Below are 24759 nucleotides of genomic sequence, written 5' to 3'. Positions count from 1 at the left end.
GAAAATAATGATTTTTAGAAATCCCTCTGCTAAATGAACTGACCAACATCAGTGTTTGGCATCCAATTGGAGAAAACCTTGCTCCTGAGAATTTAGGATTCAATTCCTGAAATATTGGAATCTTGTATGGGCAACTCTTTAGAGTGAGATTTAAATGTCTTGGGTCTAAGCATACCCACATTGTGCCACGTGGCTTTGGTATGCACATGATGGATAATGCTGTTATGTTCCATGTCATCTAACTCACTCTTTAGCTTTTTCTGTATGTTCACACAGTAGCTATCTCGGAGGGTCATTTGATAGAATTGCGTCTTGACTAGGCTGTAGTACAGCATCGCCTCTTAGATTCCCCATGGTGATGAATCGGTCTGGTACATCTGTTGAATGTCATGGACTGATTCTTGGCCTCGTCTGCTGCAATTGGTATTTTGGTGATCTTGTGTATGGTCACGATGTTGAGTTCGGTAACTCTGGTATTGCTGGTCACTCGTATCCACCAGGCAGAATACCTGCAGTTTCCACTAAGACTTGCCATAGCTATATTTCAATGCCAACATACCTATGCCATGAATGGACGACTCACTGTATGCAGTTAGTTTGTCATTGATTTCCAATAATCCTGATACCAGTCAGAATTCTGAAGGATTTTATATAAGATATTCGTGCTTGCTCCCATGTTGACTTTGGCTGTGAATGTGTTTACCACTTTTTATTGGATGTATAATGCGGATTGTAACAAAAACTTGCAACTGTTTGATTTCATCCACACATTGCATATTCACAATGTGGAGAGCCTGTTCATTTTCCAGCGAAAGGCCTTTCCACTCCGCATTTTCATCCTGGTCTGTCTTGCCGCTAATCTTGTGCACGTGCTTCCATTATGTGGACTTATGGTGCATTCCATGGTGTTGCTGTAAGTACGCTGCACATACCTTTTGTTTGATTGTATTTCACATTTGTTCACACCTCCAGAATGAGATTTCTTGCATAGGTAAGCCCAATTTCCTTCAACATTACATTTTTGCAAAGATTTTGGAACACAGGACAGCTTTGGGGTCGATACAGCAGACCGCACTCCCCACATAATGTGCTTGCTTTTTGTGTCCTGGCTACCATGCCAATACTGGTAGTTGCAGCTAATGTTTTCAGGTGTTTGTTGTCCAGCTACAACGGTTTAATATTTTCTGTCATCTTTTAGCAGAGTGTTAATATTGTGACCTTTTTTCTCCAAAAGATCTTTTTGGAAAGCTTCAATTGGTGTTGAAGTTACAACCAGTTTCATTATTCGTTCAGGCATTGCCCTGATCACTATACCTGTTGACAAACTGATTGTTTCATTGGGGCTGTTATCTGTAAACCATCAGCTCTGAACAGTTTACTCTAAAGGTCAACCTTTACACAAAGCTGATTTGTCAGAACATTCCACCGCTTGGCCCAATCCTTCTGATCCTCCTCATACAGGCTTGAAGTGTTGACTTGTTGGGCAATCCCTTGTTTTCAGTTGACTATCTATATTTTCACTGCTTGCTTATCCAGTTCTGTGAAGGATAGATCTAAAAAGCATAGCTCCATTCTTTGATTAAAGAACCTAAATTTGGAGAGGACATGTATGGCCTTCCGGTTCATGCCAGGTCAGCTTCCTGATGCTTCCTGTCTTTTACAAATGCTGTTGATGTGTGGGGATTTGTAGCTTCTCTACTCTGTAGGGAGATTCAAGCTGTTGTGTGGTTTTGTTTTTCTCTCATTCATTTTGGCTGCAGCTCATCCACCTAAGGATGTTGCAACGGTGCTGCAGCTTGTACTGTCTGACGCAATATTGACTTCCCAATTCACTGCTGATCTGGCTAGCCCACAAATCAGATATTCATTGCTCTGTGAAACACTGCCTATAGAGGGACTCTGCCACCTGGAGTCTTTGGTGTACACAACCTTCGTATGGCACAAGATCTTGACTAGCTTTTCCTGTGATCTTCAAATCTTCATCATTTTGTTTCAGAGGAACCACTGCTGCTCACCACGTTATATTTCTATGTTTGCCAATCTCACACAGGACTGGTAAACCAAACGTAGGTTTGGTTTATTTGAAGACAAGCAAAACATCTTTTCAGAAGTCCAAATTGAGTTCTATTTCAGAAAACAGGCTAAAAACACCCAGAGATTAATCTGCAGCTAAAAGGGCAACCAGAAACTAACCTGGAATTAGTGAATGATCCTTTCAAATTGCATTGCTGAAGGGTCCTTCCTTGTGTTAGCAGCACAAATTGCTAAACAAGTTTATCATGCAGCAAGTCAAAGGGTGAGGTTGGCCAGATCAAAAAAGTATCCTTATTTACATATTTAATTAATAGTTTTACATATTTCTCACACACACCCTTAATGCCCATGCAGCAGCAAGTTCCACTATGACAGGTGGTGCCCTTTTGATGCTGAGTGAGCACATAATGCCCAGACAAATGACAGAACGATCCAGTAACAATCTCTTGCAGAGAGATACTGCATAAGTTTGTGACTGGGACGGCTACCTTTGCACACTGCAGTATACCATTCTCAAATTTAAATACTGCAAGTCCATGTTTATTATGGGTGAAGTGGGTCAAAGCCCTCATAAATGGCAGGTGAAACTTTGGTGAAGGTGATCAATCAGTAATAAAAATAATAATAATAACAACAGTTCTTGATCACCTGAATATGTCTTCTTTCCTTCAGTACCAAATAAAGCTTCAATTGGACTATTTCTGAAGAGTTATTTAGCATAATGATTAGTTAAACATTCACATATTATATCAATGTCACAGGAGTTGTGAATTGTGAATTCAAAATGGCCTCTACCATCATGGCATCTGCCAAAGTGAGGCAATTTCACCTCAATAGGAGTGCATGGACCAGCTCCCTGGCCAACTGCTCTGCCAGGCACTGCTCTGTTCAGAGAATTCCTACTTGGAAAGCCTTCATTGCCATTACAGGGAGCTGAAGACAAAAAATAAATCTGGTACAGAGGATCATGAAATCCAGCAGGAAAAATAAAATCAAACATAAATTCCAGAAAAGGTCAAAAAACATATTTAAGTGACATCCTGCCTGAAGATCCAACCCCAGCAATTCTGGAAAGCAGCCCCTGGATTTCTTCAGAGACACATGATCCTCTCACCATCAGTCTGGATGGGAACAAAATCTTTGTTCCAAAACTGAAGAGGCCAATGAATAAACCAGTACACCACTGAAGTCCATAAAAGGTTTTTTAAAAAAAATATTAGAACGCAGCGGATCGAAGAACACCATGGCTTCTGACCATAGGTTACTGATAATGCTTGTACGTGTGGAATACTATTGTATTTATAGACAGAAGTCAAAATAAAGTAATCTTTTAATAGAAAATGCTCTGCATGAATTCTCAAAAAGGAATATCGTCATAGATGATTATAATGGAAAAACAAATGCAAATTCATAGAATAGTTTTATTACCGACAAGAATTTTATTAAGTATTACAGTGGTCTTACCATGCACAAGGCTATTGTGTGGTGAAATTAGTGTATCCCATAAGCAAACATTTCTGGAAGAAAGAGAAAATGCCAGTCAGCACACAAGCTAACACCCTCGACACCATGCTAACATTCAGGGAAGACGGATGTAACAATTTCCCAGAGATTTCAGTCAGTATAAGGGCACATTATTCATTTCCCAAAACTGGTTATTGAAGTCTTCTCCCCCACTAGCCCCACCAAGCTACAGATACTGAATGTGAACTCCACACCAGGCACACTCTATCTTTGCTGCTGGAGGTTCCTTTTGTCAAAAAATTGAATGTTATTTTAATCTTGTTTTTAAGAATAACAGAACGCATATCTATTCTAATGTACAACAAAAAAATATTTTAAATGGCAGCATGAGGGATTCAGGTAAATGATCTGGGTCAGAGCTCAACCCCAGCCATGCACTACAGGATTAGTTGACAAGTGGCACGGGGCCACAGCTGCTGCCTCACAGCGCTAAGGACCCGGGTTTGATTCCCAGCTTGGGTCACTGTCTGTGCGGAGTCTGCACCTTCTCCCCGTGTCTGTGTGGGTTTCCTCCGGTTTCCTTCCACAGTCTGCAAAACGTGCTGGTTAGGTGCATCAGCCATGCTAAATTCTCCCTCAGTGTACCCGAACAGGAGCCGGAGTGTGGCGACTAGGGGATTTTCACAGTAACTTCATTGCAGTATTAATATAAGCCTACTTGTGACACTAATTAATAAATATACAACCCAGAAAAAAGTTACAGGAATGGTTAATTAAGTCAAAAATTATGAAGAAAATATGTTAGTACTTAAATAGATTGGGTTGATTTTTAAAACAAATGGATTTTGGAAATGTCCCTTTTTACATCTGGCAACACTTTTTCTCAAATGTCAATAGCTCATTGCAGTTCATTGTACCTGCTGTCATTAGATTGTCCTGCTGTGGTTATGAGACTTGAGGAGGTTACGAATGCAAAGTCACCAGCAGCTTTACTGTGACACTGCCAGCTCTGCAAGTGAACAAGTAAAACATTCTTATATTAACACAAAATTATAAAATAAATTTTAACCAACATTTCCTTTGTCAAACTTTGCTTTCTGAGGTGACAGTTCATGTTGTTACAAATTACTGTATGAACTGGGTGGCACAGTGGTTAGCACTGCTGCTTCACAGCGCCAGGGACCCGGGTTCAATTCCCGGCTTGGGAACAGTCTGTGCGGAGTTTGCACATTCTCCTCGTGTCTGCGTGGGTTTCCTCCGGGTGCTCCGGTTTCCCCATACAGTCCAAAGATGTGCAGGTTAGGTGGATCGGCCATGCTAAATTCTCCCTCAGTGTCAGGGGGACGAGCTAGGGTAAATACGGGGGGGGGGTTATGGGGATAGGGCCTGGGTGAGATTGTGGTCGGTGCGGACTCGATGGGCCGAATGGTTTCCTTCTCCACTGTAGAATTCTAATAACTCTGTCCTTGAAATGCCATAAATCACCACACATTTATCAGCATGTTTGGCTGAAGTTAGACTATTAAACTCATCCATAGAAGGCACTTAGAAATACGGAACGTGTTTTTGGCACGTCTGCAATGTCTTCAAAGAAGTTATTTATTTCAACAAACACAAGAAAAGGCATGTGTTCTTAACAAATTACAAGACTGTTTATATAACTTACAAGATAAGGTTTAGGATTAGATCCAGTTTGGTTGACTTGCCAAAGACTCAGGAAACCTTCTCCATCTGCCACTCCCAACTGTTAGGAAAATAAAAAAAAAATCACTTTGATAAGATAGTCATTAAAAAAACCCAACTTAGTTGAAACCCTTTTCTCTGGTTACAGTCTTCTTTAGAAAAAAACATATTGAATGTTATGGAGCAACCAGTTATGCAGTCAAAGGGTGCTGTTGTTAACAAGAAAAGAAATGCTGTTCTTAAAATCTGGTCAAGCTAGCAGAATAAATGCCATATCCTTTCAGAGATGTTACACAATTATTAGAGTTGTTAGTATTGATTTGCTCTTATTATTTATCAGAACAGACATGTTGAAAATCACCTTTCTAAGAAGCAAAAGTAGAATATCAAAGTTAAAGTGGCTGAATGGAGAATAGAAAGAATGAACTGAGCCAATACTGATAATTCTATATCAGTATGCCATTTTCACAATCTACATTTCTCTAACAAGCAAAAATAACAACAACAATCACACCTATAGTTAAACAAATGCAAAACTCCGGTGAAAACAACTGAAGTATTCAAAATCAATGAAAATTAGTTTGAATATAACTGGATACTGTACCCTGATCCTTGATAAGCTCTGAATATTTTCCTCCTGTGTTAACGACAGTGTGTTAGTGTTCACGAAGCCTAGTGAAGCTCAGTCAGATTTCTTAGTTTTAAAATTACTCCAGCGTTCAAACATCTTATTGAGTAAATCTTAAGGACTGTTTGAAAATAGCTACTGAGGAAAAATACGGGGGGGGTTGTAAGGAATTTTTTGTTGCTTTTTCATTCCTCACGTCCTATGGGATTTGTTTAAGTTTTCCTTTTTGTCCTTACATATAGTTTAAAAGGAAAAAAATAGTTCTCAATTTCATAACATTTTGATCAAGACCATTATCTGTACAGTTGATCAGTTTAAAAAAATGATAGGTAGGTTGGCTTGCTCTACATGGGGAACTACTCAATAGCATAAGAAGTCCGGATACCAAACCTTCAACAGAACCCGATTGATATGATAAAGATGACAAAGCTCATTAAAAGGTAACCTATCCTGCGCACTTCAGTCCAAGCTCAGCCCATAAAATCTGTGCCGCCACAACTTGGTAATCAAATCTTCTTCTTCCTGTTCTACCCCCAAAAATCTTCCAATCCAGGTATCATGTTGCCAGCATGACTGCAGACAACAAACCACACACCGAGGTGACTTGGATTGAGTTTTCAGCTTCTAAGTAACACAATCATTGATAAGAAAAGGACCAATGGATTACCTACATCCTATTCTCTTCAGTGTGTTACTGTCATACAGTGTTAAAAATAAGGTACTACAACAAGCAAGGCCCGAAGTCAGCATTTTGTTTGGTGCTAAGAGCTGAAAATAGAACACAAAGTCAAAGAAACATCGCTTTAAAAGAGGCAAAAAAAATTAAAGTAAGCTGCTTTCCAACTTAAAAGATTGATTTTATATCCACCAACATTGGAGTGATTTAAAGCAGAGATGAACTTGAGGCCAGAATTGGAGGACTGCAGAGATCTTGAAGGTTGTAGTGCTGGAGGAAGCTGCAGAATTGGAGTGGTGAAGTAACGGAGGGATTTGAAAACAAAGATCAGAATCATAAAATGTCAGACAAGGTACCAATAGAGGTCAGCAATGATAGGTTTTAAGAGGACTGGTGCGAGTGAGGATACAGGTAGTAGAATTTTGGATGAGCTGAAGTATATGTACGGTGGAAGATGGGGGGTCAGTCAGGACAGCATTGATATGAGATAACAAGCATTCATGTGGATTTCAGCAGATGAGCTGAGGCATGGATGAGTTGAGCAATATAACAGGATGTGGAAGTAGGTGGTTTTGGCGAGAGTGGATACACAGTCGGAAGCTCATTTTGGTGTCAAATATAATAGCATGGTTATACATGGCCTGGTTCAGCCATAGATGATTGCCAGAGAGAGAGAATTGGTAACTAGGGAACAGACAATGGCTTCAGTTTTCCCCAAGATTCAGTTGGGAGGAAAGTTCAATTTATCCAGTACTGTATATGTTGGACAATTGTGAGAAATCAGAGACGGTGGATAGATTGAAAGAGGTGGTAGTGAGTTAACGAGGATGTCGTCGGCATGGAGGTGAAACCTGACATGTTTATGGTTGTTGCCCTCAAGGGCAGCATGTAGATGAGAAGTTGAATGGGGGCCAAAGATAGATCTTTGGAGAAATTCAAAGGTAAAAATGCAGACGGGAAGACACTGTAGTTGATTCTGTGGGTAGAACTGGTCAGATAAAAACTAAATCAGGCAAAGGCAGTTCCAACCACTGGCATGTTAAAGAAGAGACTTTGGGAGGAGAATGCTGTGGTCAACCGAGTCAATGACTGGAGGCAGGTCCAGAAAGATGAAATGGGATAGTTTACCACGATCACAGTTACATAGGGTGTCATTCGTGACTTGGCTAAAGGCTGTTTCATTTCTCTGAAGGGGAGGAAACCTCTGTGGAGCTATTCAAAATGGAGATCTGGAAGAGATGGGCACAAATCTGGAAGGGGTCAACATGTTCAAGGATTTGTAAAAGTGAGAGAGAGGTTGGAGATGAGATAGTAGTTTGCAAAGACAGGGAGCTCAAGGGTGCGTTTTCGAGGGAGAGGATTAAAGTTTCCTTGAAGTTATTTTAATCTTTGGGATCAAGGATAATTGCGAGTGCCCTTTAGATTGTAAATTAATATATTGCAGCATCTTCTATCATTATTTTCCCTCCAGCTGACTTGCATTCTCACTGTGTGCACCCCTCTCCTTGATTTTCCTACATTTGCAGCATCCAATTTTCCCTCTAAGCTGCCTGAGCGTGTGGCCATGCAGCAACCAGGAATGTGCCAGGTAGGGGACAAACAAGCTGTGCACAAGTGGCGTTGACTTTAAGATCTGCACAGGTGCATCCTTGTGCAATTTTAAATGGACTGTACAGTGCAATAAACCAGGGAAATATTGACTGCACCAGAGTTCTCAAATCAAGAAAATCTACTCTCTAAAATTTGAAAGCTTTTCAAAAGTTAAAACGTTATGCAAAGCAAGACTCTTGCATCTGAGGCAAAAGGTTGTGTTCAAGTTCCACCCCAGAAATGTAATCGCACAATCCATAAGTATCCAGGGAGTGCTGCACTGTTCAAGATTTTTCGGACGAGATGTTAAACTGTGGCTAAGTTTGCCATTTCAGTTAGACACAAAAGTTCCCATAACACAATCTGAAAAAGTGTGGGACTTTTTTGTGGGATCTTGCTATAAGCAAATTTACTGTTGTCTTTCTGACAGTGATCAAGCACTTTTGAAATCCTTAGATTTTGAAAGAATTATGGAATACGGCACAGGATACTGCTAGTTGAACTATTACGTGGGTTCTTTGAAGATGAAAAAGGCACTGAAAGAAGCCATTCGGCCCATCAAGCCCATGTTGCCTCTCTCTACAACAATCTAATCAGTCCCACTCTCCTCTTCCATCTCCAAGCATATTTTCCTCAGGTGACCATCCAATTCCCTTTTGAAACTATTGATCATATCTCCTTCCACCACTCTTGTAGTTAGTGAGTTCCATGTCATTATCACTCACTGTGCAAAAATGTCCTTGCTCGAAACCTTAAAACCTTATGGGCAGCGCGGCACGGTGGCACAGTGGTTAGCACTACTGCCTCACAGCGCCAGGGACCCTGGTTCAATTCCGGCCTCGGGTCACTGTTTGTGTGGAGTTTGCACGTTCTCCCCGTGTCTGCGTGGGTTTCCTCTGGGTGCTCCAGTTTCCTCCAACAGTCCAAAGATGTGCGGGTTAGGTTGATTGGCCAAGCTAAATTAACCCTACCGTCAAGGGGATTAGCAGGGTAAATATGAAGGGTTATGGGAGTAGGGCCTGGGTAGGACTGTGGTTGGTGCAGACTCGATGGGCCAAATGGCCTCCTTCTGCTCTGTAGGGATTCTACGGTCTGTGTCTTTCTAGTCCTTGTACTAATGAGAACAGCACCCTCTCCCTGGCCCATTCTTTCACTACAACTTGCAATGGTGCTATATAAATCTAAGTTTGTGTTTTCTTTATAGAATTATTCCTTGCTGCTAAACAGGGATTAATTCTATATGTTGATTAATGTCTCGGCTGGATTTGCACTGAAGTTTATAGAGATGTATATACACCGAGATGATCAAATATTATAGGAGACATTTCGGACCTTGGCACCTTTGAGCTGCACGTAGTTAAAATTGAATAATGTACAACTAAATACATATTCTGCATTTTCATTTCAGCACCTTTGAAAAACCACAGAAAATAGTTGCATAACCTACCTCAAAAATTGAATAAATTGGATAGAATGGTAAAGTAAATTTAACCAGGTCCGTGGAACGAAAGGGCTGGAAACTGTATTTATTCCTCATGTTTATCTTAAGTTAAATCTTAAGAGAGATTGCATCAAATACTAACCTTATTGCCTTGTGAATTGAAATGCAGTCGTGTAACCCTTGCATTGCCAGCTTGCCGGAAACATATAACCTGTTGTGGCCGATTCCATTCAAACATTCGAACACTTCCATCTTGTGCACCTGTAAGATCTGATTGACACAAATGCAACAAGTAAAATCTTAGTGTGTGGGCCAATCAACACGTGTTTAATAAAAATTCAAAAATATTTTGTTAAGAAAAAACTTCTCGTAATATTTTTCATCAAGGCTTAAATGGTGACTGGGTTGTCGCTTTAAATTCAATCAATTATTTCTCACCATGATAGTAAGTCCCCATTTTAGACTGCCCCATTCTAAGTTGTTCCACTTTAACATCACTCAGTTAATTAGGCCCGTATTCATATTTGGTATTGGGAGTTACAGGAAAAAGATAGAGAATCTGGTAAACTGGTATGACAATAATAATCAATGTCAACTAAACGAAGGAGATAGTCATCGACTTCAGGAAGCATATTGGAGCGCATGCACCTGTCTACATCAATGGGACGAAGTAGAAATGGTCAAGAGCTTCAAGCTTTTAGATGTCCAGATCACCAGCAACCTGCATTGGTCCCTCCATGCAGACGCTATAATTAAGAAAGCCCACCACACCTCTACTTTCTCAGGAGACTAAGGAAATTTGGCATGCTTGCTACAATTCTCACCAACTTTTACAGATGCACCATGCATTATTTCTGGTTGTCTCACAGCTTGGTATGGCTCCTGCTCTGTCCAAGACCGCAAGGAACTACAAAGAGTTGTGAACAAAGCCCAGTCCATCACTCAAACCAGCCTCCCATCCATTGACACTGTCTGCACTTCCCGCTGCCTCGGAAAGGCAGCCAGCATAATCAAGGACCCCATGCAGCCCGGACATACTCTCTTTCACTTTCTTCCATCGGAAAAAAGATACAAAAGTCTGAGGGCATGTACCAACCAACTCAAAAACAGCTTCTTCCCTGCTGCCATCAGACTTTTGAATGGACCTATCTTGCATCATGTTGATCTTTCTCTACACCATAGCTATGACTGTAACACTTCATTCTGCACTGTCTTTCCTTCCCTATGCTTTGTCTGTATAGTGCGCAAGAAACAATACTTTTCACTGTATACTAATACATGTGACAATAAATCAAATCAAAATCAAATCAAGTGATCAATTCAGTGCCACTGTCCCATGCACTAACTCTCCTGATCACTGTTGACCTTCTCTCTTCTGCGGGGCAGGCTCGAGGGGCTAGATGGCCTACTCCTGCTCCTATTTCTTATGTACTTCCCGATTCTCCCTCTCGCCGCCTCTCCAGCTTGTGGTTTACTTCAGCAACACGAAACTGCTCTTCCTGTCTCTCACTGCTCATTTCACAAGCAGTTCAGCAAGAGGGATGGTCCAGCGAGCATGGGCGAGGTGGCAAGGCAGTGGATCATGGAACAGGAAAGATAGCAAGCGAGATGGCTGGGGATTGGGAGAGGCAGTGAGCCTGAGCTAAGTAAAAAGAACCAACATATTTCTTTTATATTTCAAATTTTATTTTATTTGAGAAGTTATTTCATTTACGAATATAGGAATTTAGCAAGGTGAAGTATTTCAGCTCACTGGGTATAATGTTTGAATGTTTTTTCCTGATGAGAAAGGTCCTATGGAACCTAAAAACAGCTTTTACATTGGTTTTAATGCGAAAATCTGATTTGTTTAAGATTATGTCATTTAGAGTTGCATTTTTTCAGAATGCAACTATAACTTTAAACTAGGAATTACTGTAATTAATCAGATGAATGTGCCAAATGCAAATGCATGTTATGTGCTATGCATGTGCTACGATTTTACCGACTCACTCCACCCATCTTTGGGCAGAGCGAGCTGGTAAAATTGCGCGAGAGCCACAGGAATCAGGATCGCACCCGATTCCTCATCTCTTGCGATCTTACCGGCACCAGATTTCTGGCGCGTTCAGCCAGAGGCTGAATAATTTATTTAAATAGTGATTTGCATGGCATTAGCGAGCCCGGGACTCAATTGTCCAGGCTCACTTGCCTTTGTGGCCTCACCGGGAGAGGTTCTCTTCAGTGACATAAACACCTCCTCCCCACGAATAGGAAACAGTTGTGCTGGCCTCGCCGCTAGAACCGAAGGCCATTGAGGGCTCCTGGGGAGTTCAAGGGTGGGGGGTGCCCCTTGGGCAGTGCCAGCCTGACACCTTGACACTGCCAGCCTGGCACCTTGGTAATGCCCACTGGGCAGTGCCAGGGGCAGGGCGGGCAGTCCAATCGAGAACAGCCTGTCACTCTGCCTGTGATCAGTGTGTGAAAGGGGGTGGGGGATATTTTCTGAGGAGGGGGACTGGGTTGAGGCTATTGCGCATGTACAGCCACAAGGTCTGCACATGCACAATAGCTCCCTCTGCTGATCAACCTGGCTGGCTAGTTAAGCCCCGCCCACTGGCTCCAGTAGCTAGAAATGGTGTAGCCGATTCATGCATAAAATTGGGAGTAAAGACTCGTCCAAAAATCGGATCTGCAACTCTCCCATTTTCACGCTGGCTGGACAATTAGAATTTTTCTTGTAAAAGCACCCCTATTGTGTCTCCAAAACTTGATCCTGCCATTAATTTTAGAATTAGAAATTAATCATTTAAATGTTACCAATGTGCAACATCAGACTCAATTGTGTTTTTTTATACAATGTTATGTTGAAACTAGCCAATGAGTATGTGCAAAAGTGACCATAGATGGTTTTGGAGCTATGCAGTATTGTATTTTATATCTGTTTGGTAATGTCTTAAATGTTTGTGCATTTTCCTTCTTCAAAGTAAGCAAGTCCTTTGTGCGTACACAGTTTCTGTTGACTTTTACTGAAAGATGTCCAGGCAAAGGGCTCAGTGAGCACTTAGTTCATACACTTTAGGTGAAACACCCTACTGAGTGTTACAGCATGCAAATACTTTCTGTTATAAATAGACAATTTTATTTTTACCAGTGTGTCATTTCTTAGAACTTCCTTTTATATCAAAACACTTTTTAAATTGCACTTCATTTCCCAAAATGTAACTGTACATGTGACACAATACAGATGATACTGTAAAAATTGAATACAATGTTTTCTGGAGCTTGTTCATTCCACAAAATAACAATCAGCTCTTTATAACTTGTCACTTTGTCGTAGCATTCTTGCTACTAAATTGGAAGATTAAGAGACTCGAGCACATAATCTGGGCCAACATTTCAGAAAGTGAGGGAATGTCTTTCTAATTAAACATCGAGACCTCGTGAGATTGAACTCCATGATTTTTTTTTGAAGACCAGCAGGCAGTTCTCCCAGTTTCTTGACCAGTATTCTGACTTCATCCAATAACCACAGAACTATGTGATTAAATGGGAATTAATTTAATTCACTGTTCATTGGAACTTTGTGAGCAATTTGCTTCAACATCTGTCCAACAAAACAACACTTAAAAACCAGTTTGTCACTTATAAGGTTCTTCTTTTCTGTTATGAGAATCTATATAAATCTAATGACAATCACCCATCACGTAGTTTGTATTTTTTTCTTTTTATCCTTCTCTCTGGAAGACAGTGACTCAATAAGAGCTTTGTTCTTTTTTGGTGTTAGCAATACTCTGATAGTTTGCCCAAGGATGGAATATTCTAGTTAGATCAAAAATACATCAATACGTTATATAAATCCAGAATCCTGTATAAGCCATAAATTAAAATACTAGTATTCTCTGCTTTTAATCAGTGATTAGCTCTAGACTTTGGCAGTGATAGTGCGCAGAATTATGCCACCCTAGTTTTTAAATGGAAGGTGTCTTAATTTCCAGATCTGTAACCTGGAGGTGAAGTGGAATGCTTTCAGGTTCAATCTTCCAAGAAGGTGTCCAACTAAGAACCTGCCTCCAGGATTGCCATTGAATTAGTGGGTTAAGGAGGCAGGGCAGTAAATTAGCAGTGATTTAAAAGGTGGCTAGCAACTTTCACTTTGGCTGCAGTAAGATTGCTGCTGAAGAGACTGATGCACAAGGCGGCAGAGCATAATGGATGCAAAATTAAGCTGAAGGAGCAGCAGGCATTTTGTCACTGAGTACCAAACATGACAGCGGTTTCAGTAAGACAATACTGCAATGGCTCGCCTCCACCTATTGATGACTTCAGGCGTCCTATCTTTCTCATTTAAACTACAGATTTTAATACAGCTCTGAGCTGAGTTGACGAATTGTGCGCTGCTGGTTAATTCAATTGCCCTTGAAAAGTGGCTCTTAATTGCTTTCCAAACAGCCTCAATTGCCTTCCCACTGCTGACTTGCGGATTACCAACATTGTACTCAGCCTGCCCTGGGCAAAGCGGCCAGAAGCAGAAACACATCAGCAAACTTGCTTGACACTTTTTCCCCAGATTTTCTCAGTACCCCTACCTCCAGATCTACCACCAAGGTATTGGGGAAAAAACCTAATGAAGATAGAACCAAGTTAAAAATAACTCAGAAGAGGAAAAAAAAAAGAATGAGAAACAAAACCAGCTAAATCTTAAATAAATAAAAACAGAAAATGTTGGAAATACTTAGCAGGTCTGGGCGCATCAATGGTGAGAGAAACAGAGTTATCGTTTTGAAAGAAGTGGAAAATGTTAGAGAGGTAACATGTTTAAAGCAAGTAGACAGGCAGAGAATGAGGGGTGGGGCAGAAGTGAAGGAAAGGTTTGGGATAAGGTGGAAGGCAGGAGAAATGACAAATGGGATGATGGTACAAAATCAGCTTAATCTAATTTCAGTACTCACAATACCGGTGAGCTGGATGGGAAGTCATCCGCTTCACATTATTCAAGTTCCTTTTTATGAGCTACCGTGGAGAAAACGACAATATCCATTTATAAAAATAGTATCACAGATTTAATTTTTTAAATGTCAAAGTATTGTACAGAAAATGAATGCAATTGTTTCTTTATTAACTTGGCATCAACATTTCTTCTAATTTATCCGATGCTATTTTTTTAAAAACAGGGTATTCCAGCTCTGTGGGGATTGCCATATGCTTTACGTTCTACTGATCAAAACAGTTTAAATTTGAAATGATAAAATTAATTTTAATAATATAATTATTGCATTTATTTTGTCAACAAAGAGAAACTGTTCTAGTACATTATCACATTATTTTAAAAAAGTACAACAACCAAAATAATCAGCTGTTGAGATATTGAAAGAAATGAATGTTAACTTAATTATAGTCATTTTTAAACTGTTGCTAATTTTTCTATCAGTTTCCTTCCCTCTTTTGAAGGCATTGACTGCTCGCTGGAATAAAGCTCCATAAGTGCATTCTGCCCTGCAGTATCTTACCCTGGCCCTGAGACCAATGTTAGCATACTTTAGCTGATTTCAGCCAGCACACCCAATGAAACATGAACAGGGACCCAAGTTCAATTCTGAGATCTTCCTTACATGGAATGCTCAGTTATTTGTTGGATAAATGTAATGAGCAGTTGGGGAATGGGATTTGTTTCACATCAGATGTAAATGCCCAATTCTACAGAGCAAAGAGAATTTAATAGATTAAAAAAAAACAAAAGCCATTCTTAGATCAACCGCTTTTGATTGGCAAACATTGCAGGCACAGATCTGGCGAATAGGTAGAAAGTGGGAAAACGTGAGTCAATTTTAACAAGAGAATAAAAAAAGCATATTATCAAAATGGCTAGAGATTATACAGCTCTGAGGTGCAGAGGGTTATGGGGTCCCACAGCATAAATCACAAAAGGCTGGTATGCAGGTACAGCAAGTAACTAGGAAAGCGAATAGAATGTTATCATTTATTGCTGCGGAATTGAATACAAAAGTTGGGAAGTTATGCTTTAGTTTACAGGGCATTAGTGAGATCATGTTTACTGTGTACAGTATTGGTCGCCGTATTTAAGGAAAGATGCATTGGAAGCAGTTCAGAGAAGGTTTACCAGGCTAATACCTGGTTGTCTTATGAGGAAAGGCTGGACAGGCTAGGCTTGTGTCTGTTGAGTTTAGAAGAGTAAGAGGTGATTTGATTGAAACATATAAAGATCTTGAGGGGTCTTGGCAGGGTGGATGTGCAGAGGATGATTCCTCCTGTGACAGATTCTAGAACGAGAGGCTGCTGTTTAAAAACCAAATGTTGCCCATTTAAAATGGAGATGAGGAGAAATTGTTGCACGCAGAGGGTTGAGTGTCTTTGGAACTCTTCCTGAAGCGGGGCTGGAAGCAGCGTCTTTGAATATTTGTAAGGCAGAGGTGCAGAGATTCTTGGTAAGCAAGGGGATTGGTGGATGGGATGCAGATTTGAGGTTACTATCAGATCAACCGTGATCGTATTAAATGGTGGACAGGCTCAAGGTGCTGAATGGTCGACTCCTGCTCAAGATTCATATGCCTTATAAATTCATGCTATATTGTTTGAATTGTACTTTTTTGCAGAATTGAATTTGCATAAATAAGTAGTTCAAGTTTTACGAAGCCATGAATAATTTAAAATTGGACAGGAGAATATAGAGACAACAGGAGCGATTTTCTACTCTGGTTTTTGAGGAGTGTGAACAGCGGACTGGACAGTGAATTGAGTAGGAATCCCAAAATGGTTTTTACGCCGGCGGGATTTCCCTGCTCCATTGTTCCCACTCCACCCCCGCTGACAACATAACGGGAATTCCAATTTTAAAAGTCAGGATTTCCATTTGCATCTATTTAACAATGCATATCAGGATTTGTCTGCCTGCTAATCCCCTCCCACATTAAATTGTCCATTCACATCGATAGGAATCACAACAGGTCTCCCACGATATACACCTGGCTATCAGAACCCAACAGAGGTGCACAGGTGGGTATAGCCCCGGAAAGCAGAGTGTTACGCCCAGGCAGTACCCTGACGCCACCAGTGGACAGTGCTGGAGGGGATCTCATGGGGAGATGCAGGGATTGAGGGAGATTTCCACATCGAGGAGTGCCCTCGATCCTTTAAAAGCCAAAGTTGCTGGCAGCCCACCTCGCCAGCGTGATATCGTTGGACCCACCCCTTAGATTTATTTTGACAGGATGTTTAAAAATATGGTGAGAAAACTCGGTGTAGCCAAGTTAAAAAAAGTCGGTAAATTCTGCCCCTTTTGTATGAAGACATTACAAAAATGAGAAGTGGTCTAAGAGAAGGATAAGGAAAACAAAAATTGGTAGTGCATAGTGAAGCTTAAAGCTTATAAACAGTCTGTTTAAAAAAAAGCACTGTTCATTGGGAACCGAGTTCTGGTGGAGAGACGATGGCATTAGTAGGGGATACAAATTCTTTGCATTTTGCTTTAAACTCCTTCATTATTTATCTCCTCCCTAATATCCTCTCCTGGACACAATTGGAGAGAAGGCAATCCTAAATTTGTTTGAGGCAAGGCGAGGGATGTCAAATTAAGACAGTGGGCAATTTTCCGGTCCCATTCCCGTTATGGCGGGAAATTCTTACAAGAGGGCCGTGACGGGATTTGTGCCAGGGAGGCCTCAGAATATGGGGCGGGATTCTCTGGCCTCCCAGCCACGTGTTTCCCGTCGGCGGGAGGTGACACATTGTTTGCTAGCGGGGGAATTCTCTGGTCCCGCTGCTGTCAATGGGAATTCCCACTGACATCACCCCATGCCGGCGGGAAACCCGTGGGCGGGGGTGTGCTGCCGGCGTGAACGGCTGGAGAATTCCGGCTGAGATCTTCCCTGACCCTTGCCAGTGATGTCATCAGGCCAAGCAAAAAGGGAGCCCTGATCTGTGTGGAGTTGGGCTTGCCAGTGTCTTTAGGTCCTGCCCCTCACAATGCTGGCGCAAAACACACCATCCTATTTTAAAATGGGGAGAAACACAGAATACTACAGTGCAGAAGAGGCCCTTCGAGAAACACACCAGTTTTCTGTCTGAACCTGACACTTCACCATTTTTTGGGAAAATTCAATCCAGTATTAGAGGAATTGGTTGTTTGTTTAACTCTGGACATACCACAGTGGCTCCTGTACTGGTTTGCCCACTTCCTAGCCAAGGCATCGAAGAGGAAGTAGAAAGCTGACTGGATCCGAAATGAGCCGTACTAGTTTGGCCAGTGCTCACTGTTGAGCGATGGTCAAGATCGTCGGAACTAAAAACAAAATCATTTTGACTGCGTTACAACTTTGGATAATGCAAAAATTGCAATTCAAATTTAATCAAGAATCTGGATGTATATTACACTTAAAAATCACTTCACTGGATTAAATAAAGCTGTACCTTCTTGATTCTCTGTCTGAATCTTCACCAATCCAGGTATAAGGCTGAGCAGCTAGAATCGCAGATACATCAAGTTCTTGCACATCATGCGTTGAAGCCAAAACCATCTCATTGGAATTTGCCTTTTACAGGGGAGGAAAAAAAACTAAATTCAAGCAAAAACAAACCAAAGTACAGAAAAAGTCTGTATAAAAAACCATGATCAACCGTGATCTTTATTACAGGTCGATGTGCATAAAAAGAAAAAACTGGAAAATGCTGGCCATCTGAAACAAACCAAATATTTATGGAAATGCAAAGCTTGATATTGGTTTGAAAACGGTGAGGAACATAGAAACATAGGTGCAGGAGTAGATCATTTGGCCCTTCGAGCCTGCTCTGCCATTCATGACTGATCTAGCTGTGGTCTCAGTTCCACCTTCCTGTCTGCCCCCCAATAACCCTCGATTCCCTTGCCTAACAAAAATCTAACTCTGCCTTGAATAAATGTAAATACCCAGCCTCCACTAATTTCTGGGGAGCAGAATTTCACAAACCAATGACCCTGAGAGAGAGAAAATAATTTTCCTAATTTCTGTATTAACAGGGAGATCTTTAACTTTCAACCAATGCCCCCTAGTTTTAGTCTCCCCCCCAAAAAAGTCCCCTCAGGATCTTATATGTTTCTCTTTCTTCCCGTCTCCAATGGATATAGGCCTAACCTGTTCAACCTTTCTTTAGAAAATAAACACTTCGTCCCAGTAACGAGTCTCATAAATCTTCTCTGAAGGGCTCCGAAAGCAATTCTATCATTTTTTTAAATAAGGGGGGGGGGGGGGGGGGGGGGGGGGGGGGCGAATCTCGCAGCCTGCTGCGCTGCTTTAGCTCAAGCAGAGGCTGTGTAGCGGGCTTCCTGCTGGGTGCCATGGCCTCCGTGAGCCGCCAGATTTCCGGTGCTGTCAGCTCCGTGCCGATTTCTGGCACGGAGCTGCATAAACTATTTAAATTATGATTTCAAACGCATTAACGGGCCCGGGACTGAAGTCTCCGGTCCCACTAGAGTTTCCCCCAACCTCCCCCTGCACCCCCCCACCTCCTCCCTCAGGAGTGTTTCACTCCAGCGGGGTCTACAACAGCTCCCCACTTGCGGGGAGCTGGTAGCCCAACCCCGCTGGAGTGAAAGGGGGGCCATGGAGGCACCCCGGAGGTCAGGGATAAGGGTGGGGGTGTCCCCTGGACATTGCCAGGTTGGCAGTGCCAGCCTGGCCCCCAAGGAGAAAATGGCAATGCCCAAGGGGGCACCTTGGCATTGCCCACCAGGCATCAGACAGTGCCAAAGGGGACAGGGCCTAATGAGGGCAGGACCTCGGTTGGGGGGTGGGGGGGTCCCGCTGACATTCTGCCGTGACAGAGGAAGGGAGGCCAGCGACGAGGCGGGCTTGTACGGCTACTGGTGCAGGGCTGACCAGCAATCGGGAGACTGGCAGTGGGGGGCTACAGCGCATGCACCGATCTCCACTGTGATGAATTGGTGCATGCGCAGTGCACTACTCAGTGCTATGCTGCCGGCCTCAGAAAGGGAACAGGCCCTGCTAATGACATGCTAGCCTTCATAGCAAGAGGATTTGAGTATAGGAGTAAACATGTCTTGCTACAGTTATACAGGGCCATTGAGAGGCCACACCTTGACTATTGTGTGCAGCTTTGGTCTCCTAGTCTGAGGAAGACTAGCTAAGGTTCACCAGGCTGATTCCTGGAATGGCAGAACTGATGTGTGAAGAAAGACTGGATCGACTGGGCTTGTACTCACTGGAATTTAGAAGAATGAGAAGGGATCTCAGAAACATATAAAATCCTGATGGGACTGGACAGGCTAGATGCAGGCAGAATGTTCCCAATGTTGGGGAAGTCCAGAACTAGGAGTCACAGTCGAAGAACATGGGGCAAGCCATTTAGGACTGAGATGAGGAAGAAAACTTCTTCACTCAGAGGTGTGAACCTGATGGAAGTTGGAATTCTCTACCACAGAAAGCTGTTGGGACTAGTTCATTAAATATGTTCAAGAGGGAACTGGACGTGTCCCTTGGGCTAAAGGGATCAAGGGGTATGGAGAGAAAGCAGGAGTGGGATACCGAAAGTGCATGATCAGACATGATCACACTGAATGGAGGTGTAGCCTCAAAGGGCCGAATGGCCTACTCCTGCACCTATTTTCTATGTCTATGTTTATGTCGTAACCTTTGATATGGTACCTTATTGAATGCCTTTTGGAAATCCAGGTATACCACATCTACAAGTTTCCCTTTGTTCACCTTGAATGGTACTTTGTCAAAAAACTAAGATTCACAATTTTCCTTTCACAAAGCCATGTTGATTTTGCCTGATTAAATCATGATTTCCTAAGAATCCTGCTATAACCTCTTTATTCATGGATTCTAGCACTTTTCCTATGACAGATGTTATGCTCAATGGCTTATAGTTCCCTGCTTTCTGCCTCCCTCCTTTCTCAAATAAAGGTATTACATTAGCTATTTTCTAGGCTAGCTGCTGGTCAAGTGGGAAATCCTGCACCACAAAACTGCAGCTGAACTGGGCTCAAGAGAAAGGAATAATAGTGTGGGGACGGGAGAGTTTGTAATTGTAGTGGCAGCAGAGGGTGGTACGTTGTTTGGTCAAGGTGGAGTGGCAATTGTGCAGTTGGGGTCCAAAGGCAGTTGGGGAAGAGTGCGGAGTTAGCAGATGATGGTTGGGGAGCAAGTGCAGGGTCAGACAGGGGAGCAGCCAGAAATTGGTGGGGAGAAGGTTTTTACAGTAAAGCTTTTTGTACCTGGAGTAAACACACCTGATCCTCCTGGCCCATAAGCAGTACTATAAAGACACTTACCTTATGTACTCAGCCTTTCATGCATCCTTTCACTTGTTGGGTTACCAGTCACCTGGGAAACCCAGGCTACTATGTTTAAAAATGGAATCACTGTTAAAGCGAAGGCACACAGCCTCATTAAAATATTTCACCAAGTATTGAAATGACCAACCCGCCTCTGGAAAGTGGATTGGTTGCCTGTCCCTCATCTCCCTGTCATTAAAACTGTTAGTTGGCAGGTTCAAGGCACACTGGGTTCCTGACTCAGTTATCAGGCTTTAAACATCCCACCCGAACCTAGCCCATCTGCTCTTTCAGGTTAAAATCTCCTTCAACAGAGTTGATCAGTCTGCATCTGTAATGTGAAGTGGCAGGTTAACATGTTATTAATGAACCTTTATCAGAGTTGAAAACTGAAAAATAACCACGGGCTTTTATGTAGGGTTGGAACAGATAATAAAATTGATGAGTAAATTTGCTGATTGAGTGATCCAATTCTCAGAAAATAGATGACATGAAAGAACTTCTCAGTGAGGCAATGGAAAGACATTAAAACAGAAGAATATGCAAACAGGTGTGAAAAGGTATGGGAGATCTATTGAAGGAAAGGAGGAAGGAAATAGGGGAAAATTGGAAAAATAAAACAAAAATGCAGGAGGGCTGAAATTAAAACAGCAAGTGCTGAAAACAGATCATTGGAACCCTGGAGTGCAATTTCCCTGAAATTACACAGTGGAAAACTGTGTGAAACTTGACACTTTTCTTCCGTGATTTAACAGCATTCTGTGCAATTTCAAAGCACTGTCGAGGATCTTACAGCCAGCTGGAGGGGCGGGGCCTAAACACACTGGCAGGCAGCAGGATAAAGGGCACCCCAATCTCAAAGTTAAATTTCAGGCCCCCTCCTACTGACATCGGGACTCCCCCACCAATTCCACCCCCCCACCCACCGTCATCCCAGCCAGAACTCCAGGGACAGTGCCTAGCCTTGTCCCATGGGGCCTACAGGTGCCTCCATGCCCCTGGCACGGTGTCAGCACAACTAGTTTTCGCTTTCAACAACAAGTAGTGATTTGTGCTGGCATAACGTCATGTCGCCGGGTGAAACGTCACATCACTAGGGGGATGGCCTTCACTATGTTTGGGCAGTATGGCATCAAGCCCTTTAATAATATGTTAAAATATAATAATGTATGGAAACCAGGTTCACGGCCTGATCATGTCTCCAGCGGGGGGGTTGGGGAAGATCTCAAACTGGGATCTCGCTGATGCAAATCCAGTTTTTGGCCGCTCATGAGGTTTAGCAGCCATTACGGGATTTGTAACTGTTAGATTGCAGCCCTGGTACCAAAAACAGAAAGAGATTAACACTCCAGATTTAAAATGTCTTCTGCCCTTGGAAAAAAGTTCTGAAATTGGTTTGACATCCAAAAATTAACCTGTTTTTTCCAGAGGCTACCAGACCTAAAACACGTCATCAGTAACCTAAAAGAAAATGAAAGACGTTTGGGTCTGAAGTTACCCCAAATCCTCCTTGTGTATGAGAAATCCGTTTATCTCTACTACCTCCAATCTAGTTTGCCGTATTTGCTTTTCAGAACGGGCTTTCCTCTACACTGGTGAGACCAAATGTGTATCGCTGAACACTTCCACTCCCTGAACTTGTCATTTTTGAACACCCCCTTAAAGCGGCATTTTGAACTCTCTATCTTTTTGCTTCTTACAATGTTCCAACCACGTTCAATGCAACCTTCAGGGACAGTGCCATATCCTTCCCCTGAGCAACTTAGGAATGGAACTGATCTTTGCAACATTATATACAAGTTTGGACACTATCTTTTGGAGAGCTGAGCTCAGTGCATAAGCCTAAACACTTCTGTTCTTGCTTGTACAAGATCCAGCAAAATGTGCATTTGTGGTTCACTAAGTATTTGGGATACACATCACAATTTATGGCTAACAGTCTTCACGCCTAGGTCTAATAATATGGCAGCTATGGTATATCAAAATGCCAAAAAAAGAGATTAGAAATTATACAAAAATGACAAGATTGATTCCAAGCGATTGACAGCGTCGTTTGCAACATATTTCATCTGATGGATTACAAGGGACCCAGAGATGGAAAGCTACATCTTTCTTACCTTATTAATTGCAAATGCCATTATGGCATCAGAATCTTTGTGAATAATCTTTGCTTTTCTACCTGGGTAGCCCATTTCTGTTTCAACCTAAAAGATATTATTACACATGATAAAAGTATTAAGGTTATTCGTATACCTACACATCTTAAAAGTTGATGGTGTGCTTTGCCTTTAAAAAGTGGAAATAAAACACACAGCAAAAATTTAAAAATCACCAACATTACTATCTGTTTAATGGTTTTAGCAATGCAGCAAACAGCTGTATATAAACTAGCAATATAATCTTTTTGAATTCACACGGAATGGTATACTTGTGCTTGCACTGCAACCTCCACAGACATAACAACTATGAGATGGAGCTCTGCACGTGTACAATTATTTACTTTCACACGCCATTAAACAAGATGTTGAAGCTAGTGCATTTATAATAGCTGCTAAAGATGAGCGGGTGGGTAAGGGATGCTACCTTGTTGCTTCCACGGTGGTCCGCTACGCAGTTTTGTTTGACTTGGTCCACATGGTCTTCTACTGACTACACAACACAGCACACAGTCACAGCACATTACACATGCACAGAAATAAAAAAAAACGAAAATGAATAAAATGCTTTTACTGAATTAAAAAAAATGAAGCCTTGGCAGTATTACATTGGCAAAACAACTTCACAAGATTGAACAAATTGACTGATGTCTTACCGATAAAATTCATTCATTGAATTTTGCCTTCTCTCTCTATACCAAAAGGGTTTCAACCTTCATCTTCTTATGCAGATGAGGCACATTTACCAACTGTTCATCAAATAAGTTAATACATTTGAAGCATAAATCCAGGTAATGGGTTTCTAAATGTAGATTTGTGGCTCAACAATTAGAACCAGGAGAGGCAGTTCAAAATATCCATATTGCAGAGATCATGCTGGTTGTGTACAATAAAAGGATTTGAATTAAAGCTACATGAAGAACAGTCACACAACAGGGGAAAGTGGGGATGAGAGACAGAGAGGGGGGGGGAACAACAGACAATGGAAGTGGGAAGGAAATGAGTCCAACATACTCCCATGCCCAAGGCTAAAGAACAGCACTGAAAACTGGAAAGATGAGTCAAGTAAGACGAGTGTACTGTCATCCATAAAGCAGAAATTAGCTCTAAAATCAAACTTACTTCCCCATAATAAAATAAATGATTCAATGAATTGACACTGGTAAAACTAGAGGCCAAACTAATATCAGTAAACATCAATGGGTTCCATTATGGGAGAAGCAAAAAGACAAGGCAAGGACATAACTGATATATGACATTGATCATCAGCCAGAATATTAGTAAATTCTGATAAACCCTATAACAGTATAACCCAAAAAGATTAGCCAACTGGAAACCTTCCCAGATGGGCTTGACAATCCTAACGTCTCCCAACTAAAGTGTTTGTCTGAAAGAATGATCAATTCAGAATGGATCAAACATCATTTAACAGTATAATGGGGCAAAACACTCTCCAAACAATGTTCAGTACCCAATATATGTTAGTACTACTCTAGTAATTTTGCAGCAATGCAGGTACTTTCAAGTCTTATGATGGGCATGGGGAAATGTTCCCAGACTCACTGAACAATGTGGGCATCAGACAGAGCAGGTAACACTATTGGAAACACTGTACAAAACTACTAGAGGTGAAGGATGGTCTTTGCACACAGCTATTTACGGGATATTTGGATAATGCATTGACAAGAAAAATACAAAAAAATATCCTCAATCATCCTAGGTCAGATCACTGGTGGTCGCAGTGGTAAGGTTTGGAAAAGATACAGGCCAAGATTTATCCACCCCACAGTGACGGGACCTGCCGCGGGGGATGCA

At 41.8% G+C, this 24759-nt stretch overlaps 1 protein-coding gene across 4 annotated transcripts in view; it reads right to left on the bottom strand.

The window, feature by feature from the left end:
* dmxl2 (Dmx-like 2) overlaps nt 1-24759 on the bottom strand; it is a 143694-nt gene that overhangs the window by 5724 nt on the left and 113211 nt on the right. For 2 of the 4 annotated variants that reach the window (XM_078241347.1, XM_078241350.1), the window contains 9 exons: nt 23372-23437; nt 22906-22992; nt 17923-18044; nt 17659-17794; nt 14448-14508; nt 9659-9786; nt 5165-5242; nt 4416-4507; nt 3499-3551 (listed from right to left, as the gene is read on the bottom strand). In XM_078241347.1, coding sequence (XP_078097473.1) covers nt 3499-3551; nt 4416-4507; nt 5165-5242; nt 9659-9786; nt 14448-14508; nt 17659-17794; nt 17923-18044; nt 22906-22992; nt 23372-23437 — 823 coding nt within the window. Of the gene's footprint in view, nt 1-3498; nt 3552-4415; nt 4508-5164; nt 5243-9658; nt 9787-14447; nt 14509-17658; nt 17795-17922; nt 18045-22905; nt 22993-23371; nt 23438-24759 lie in introns of those variants that run through there. The other 2 variants (XM_078241348.1, XM_078241349.1) reach the window with 2 other exon arrangements.

The sequence above is a fragment of the Mustelus asterias genome, chromosome 24 (genome assembly GCF_964213995.1).
Source record: "Mustelus asterias chromosome 24, sMusAst1.hap1.1, whole genome shotgun sequence".
In the NCBI taxonomy this organism is placed as follows: domain Eukaryota; kingdom Metazoa; phylum Chordata; class Chondrichthyes; order Carcharhiniformes; family Triakidae; genus Mustelus; species Mustelus asterias.
Note: the sequence above shows the minus strand (reverse complement) of the source record. Positions and strands in the feature narration are given on the sequence as shown.